At 49.4% G+C, this 4,520-nt stretch overlaps 1 protein-coding gene across 1 annotated transcript; it reads right to left on the reverse strand.

Annotated features, from left to right (window-relative positions):
* Window positions 1-1,022: 1,022 nt before the first annotated feature.
* ARL4C (ARF like GTPase 4C) lies at window positions 1,023-4,514 on the reverse strand. Its single transcript, XM_006162851.2, has one exon. It carries the CDS (start codon window positions 4,488-4,490, stop codon window positions 3,912-3,914), a length of 579 nt encoding a protein of 192 aa, XP_006162913.1. The 5' UTR covers window positions 4,491-4,514; the 3' UTR covers window positions 1,023-3,911.
* Window positions 4,515-4,520: the final 6 nt, after the last annotated feature.

The raw sequence follows: 4,520 nt of genomic DNA on the forward strand, positions 1-4,520 counted from the left end.
ACTCTCAAAGAGGACTGGGTTTTGGAATTCCCCGACGCTGGTCTTGCAACACAGTGGTTAAGGGAACAGATCCCACATGGCTGACTGTGGTTGGAGGCCTAGCCCTGGCAGCTGGGAAAACATGCCGGGCCACGGGAGTACACACCAAAATCCTTGCAGAAGGAGAAAGGAGAAAAAAGGACTGTGGTGTGACCTTGCCCCACTGAGGGGGAGGGTGCTTTCTCCTTCTCTTACTCAGGAGTTCAGGCCCCTCTGATAATTAACAAACAAAAATGTCCTGGAGTACCGCCCATAGGCTCCAAAGTAAGGACCACAGTTCAGACATTGAGTAGAGAGACACACCCAGAGGCACTCCTAATCAACAGCATTGTCATAGTACTACAGGGCGGCCCGCCTGGGGGCACAGTCAGCCGACTGAACTGCAGTGCTGGAAGCCACATGGCAGACGGCAGGTTCGGATCCCTGAGTCAGCTTAAAAACAGGCCAGGCATGTGCACGTGTGCCTAGGACCCAATGAGCTGGAGGGCTGGGGAAGAGGGAGCACGTCCTGACAAGGCCCTGTCAGGGGTGGTCTCTCTCTCACCTGCTCATTTTCCTCTGTGCGTGCACGCACTCTCCACCATGAATAAAACAATAAACTTTAAAAAGATAACACAGTCATTTCCCAGTTTTTGCAATCAGATCATTTTTATGAAGCAATTAACAATCCGTGATCTCTTTAATAAGTGAGAGTGCCGGGGCTGAGCCAGGCACTGAGACCGGTTTTCATGAGGATTGGAGACAACCCGATGAACCCGCACCCAGAAAGGGAGAAGCCACAGAGGGTGGGCCTCGCATGCACACGGACTCCTGCATCGGAGTCACTAAGCTCACCACTGAGGATCGGCCTGGACAGACACCAGCAAAGCGAAGCTGAGAGGCATAGCTCTAGAACCCGCAAGAACCCCGGGCACTGGCTCCACAGAGGCCGAGAGAATGAACGAGCAGTTTGAAACACCAAGCACAGAAAATATCCCCAATCGTTTGATTGTATAAATAATTTATTTCTGTTCACAGCATCATATATGCATTAAAAAAGGGATGGAAACAAAAGAGAAGGATGACCAAGACAGAGAATTACAGCAGTAGAACAGGAACTGAAACCAGGGGACCCGGTCCCAACACCATGACAGAGAATCTGTGAAGAGCATTGTTCTGAAACAAAACCGGCCTCCCTGTATCCCTCGGGAAACGTTTCCAAAGCCCACACGGAGAGGCCACCTTCCTCTACGCAAAACCCATCCGTTCTCCAACGGGCAGAAAGCATAGTAAGTCCCTGCTCAATAAATTGCGGGGACCCCCCAACCAGGTGACTAATCCAAGGTGATTTTAACTGGGCTACCTCTGTTGGATCTGCGATGAAATGGGTTTTTATTAGGTCAAACATTACAGAAATCAACTGAGACTCTTAACTATGAGTTGATACACCACAGGGCTGTACTGGTACTGCACAATTACTAACAGTTGACTGCACCCTTAAGTACTGATAATGCAGAAAACGAAATCATCTCGCATCATCTTTAAAGCATGACAGGAATTGAACAGTGATCTTGAACCCAAGTATGGTCAGCACGAGAAGGTTACAGTATTTGGCATCTGCAATGTCACAAAATAAATATATTATTCTCTCAATAGTGTGGAACTACCAAAATGTCAAAGTGCTTAAGAAATTGTTGCATGTGAAGAAAATAAAGGATGATGGAATTTTTTTTTTTTAATAATTCTATACAGAATCTTCAGATGATGGGACCAGCCCATTTAGATATCAGTGAATAAGCTGTCGATATGTAAACTGAAATCTTGCAGGTTTTTCACCACGGCTCAGCTAGACTTCCTCTAACTGAGTTCCTACAAAAAGACCAGCATTGGAGGGCTGCCAAATACACCGGCGAAAGAGAAAAGATGAGCTGCTAGTTTTCTGTTTCTAAAAAATTTCATGGAAGAATTGGGTTTCAAGCAGGAAGCCAGAAGTTCTGCCTCTGGTTCTTAAATGAACTTGTAATGAACAATAACCCTGGAGTCACAGTTTGACTAATTCACATGCACAAGGCATGGTTGTGTCCAATTTCTACAGGCCTCCTTTGCAAAAAAAAAGTGTAAAATAGCAGGCAGGAATCATAATTCTACCTGCAAACATGGGTCTAAAAAGGAAATCGAAATCAAACAGTTCTGTTGTTAAGTTTCCCTTCTGATACTGTGTTTTGGGGTAAATGACAGCTTTTGCAAACCAAGACTCAGTCCTGATTATAAAGGATTTTTTTAATTACATTATTAAAAATATGTATTTATTCTTCTTTCACTTTCTCTATTTTCCAAAGCCTCTTTCAAGTAAACTGTGACGTGCCTGAGGACCCGCGACCATGACGTCACAGGCTTTCTTTGATCTCAAGCACACATTGTTTGCTTTTGCCCGAAGTGCTGGCTGGCTAGAAGGCAGAAGGCAGGCTGGTCCCCACAAGAATGAATTCAGGACTTCATCCTCGTGCATCGCCTTTGCTCTTAAACCCATGCAACGAGGTCGGCTTTTGCAGCAAGGTGGGGTTTTATTTTTTGGTGCATGACATCAAATACTCTACGAGACATTTGTAATGAAATACTTAAAGCAGATAGGCCACGATGAACCAAATTAGAAATCCGAACACGTCGCTGCTTGCAGCGTCAAGGGATATAAAAGGGCAAAGTCTTTTTTTCCTAAGGTGAATATTTCTAAGGTGAGTATTAATTTGTAAAAGTTTTTTTTAAAACATTTCTGAAAACCCTTCATCACGCAGTAGTATTACAAGAGATATCCCTTGCCAAAAAAAAAAAAAAATCTTACAATTCAGCACACATCTGCAGCTGGTATGCTTATCCAAACCAATCAGTAGGCTAAAGAGAATTTAAAATTCCACACATATGGGTCTGGATATTTCTGCCGATTACACAGTACAGAGGGAGGTCCCTGCATCCACACACACACACCCCATCCAGCATTTACACCAAGAGCCTTACCCTTTAAACACCTTTAACTATCCTGCAAACAGTAAATGCATCATCTCCACCACCTCCAACAGTTGCTTTTTCATTTTTATTGGGTCTCTTTGTGTGATAATGACCTACACATGGTCCAGACCTTCTGGAAGATGTCGGATTCCAGGCTGAAAAGCAGTTCTCAACAAAACTGGTCTTCTGTAGCCACCACAAAGCACCAGGAAACGGGCACGTTCGGGGCCATTCCCAGCCAAGGCCCCTCCAGCTGCGGTGTTGTCCCATGCAGTCCTCTGATGGCCCAAACTACCACCTCCACTGGGCCCAGATAAGGAGATTTCAACAGGGACCTGCCCTGTGACTTAAATGATGCAGCTTCCACAGCCCCTGGATGCAAGGAGCCTGGTCCCCAGGGTCTCCCACTGCCAACACGCCCCCAAACAGGTACCCCAGGGTTCTGGGAAGTGCAGACCTCAGGTTACTCACAGGTGGATTGCCCCTCACCCCCAGAAGGGGGGCGGGGCAGCCCGAACTTCAGGCCCTGCTAGATTAGGGAGAAATCGCTTTTGTCTCTCAGACACGGGAGCTTTCCACCTTGGGGCCCAGGGTGGCACAGCAAGACCTCAGGGCCCACTCCTCACCGTGGCCCCCACCCATCAGTAGCTCTGGCGTTCAGACAAAAGGTCCCCTGAGCTGGGATGGGGGCAGGTCGAGGGCAGACTGCCCACTGGCCGTCACACCCGGGTAAGTCACCAGTCCAGCATCAGGCGCAGAGATTCCGCTCTAAGAATAGGAAGCATCGCTTTGGTTTGCTGTCTTTGTTCGCGGGCGCGGGTTCTCGCTCATCCATCCACCCATCCATTCATTCATTCTCACTCGCTCGCTCCCGAACGCCGCCGGGCGCATTACCGCTTCTTCTTCTGCTTGAGGGACTTCCTGCGTTTCAGGATCATCTCATAGAGCTTGTCCATGCCCTCGGTGAGGCCCTCGCCGATGATGGCGCACGCTGGCTGGACGTGGTAGGTGGTGGCCGGGATGAGCTCGTGCAGCGCCAGCTGCTTCTCGATCTCGGCCACCGGCAGCGACTTGGGCAGGTCCTGCTTGTTGGCGATGACCAGCAGCGGTGTGCCCTGGTTCTCGGCGAACTTGGTCACCTTGTGCAGCTCCGTCTTGGCCTCCTCCAGCCGGTCCACGTCCACCGAGTCCACCACGTAGATGATGCCGTCCGTGCAGCGGCTGTAGGACTTCCACAGCGGCCTGAGCTTCTCCTGGCCGCCCACGTCCCAGAAGTGGCAGCTGATGCCCTTGGCCGTACCGTTGCTCAGCTTGATCTTCTCGGTGTTGAAGCCGATGGTGGGCACGGTGTTCACGAACTCGTTGAACTTCAGCCGGTAGAGCACCGTGGTCTTGCCGGCCGAGTCCAAGCCCAGCATGACGATGTGCAAGGACTGGAAGGCCGAGATGTTGGAGGAGATGTTGCCCATGGCTCCTCGCTGCGGCGCCGGCCACTGCGG

The sequence above is a fragment of the Tupaia chinensis genome, unplaced genomic scaffold (assembly GCF_000334495.1).
Source record: "Tupaia chinensis unplaced genomic scaffold, TupChi_1.0 Scaffold141036_1, whole genome shotgun sequence".
Classification (NCBI taxonomy): Eukaryota; Metazoa; Chordata; class Mammalia; order Scandentia; family Tupaiidae; genus Tupaia; species Tupaia belangeri.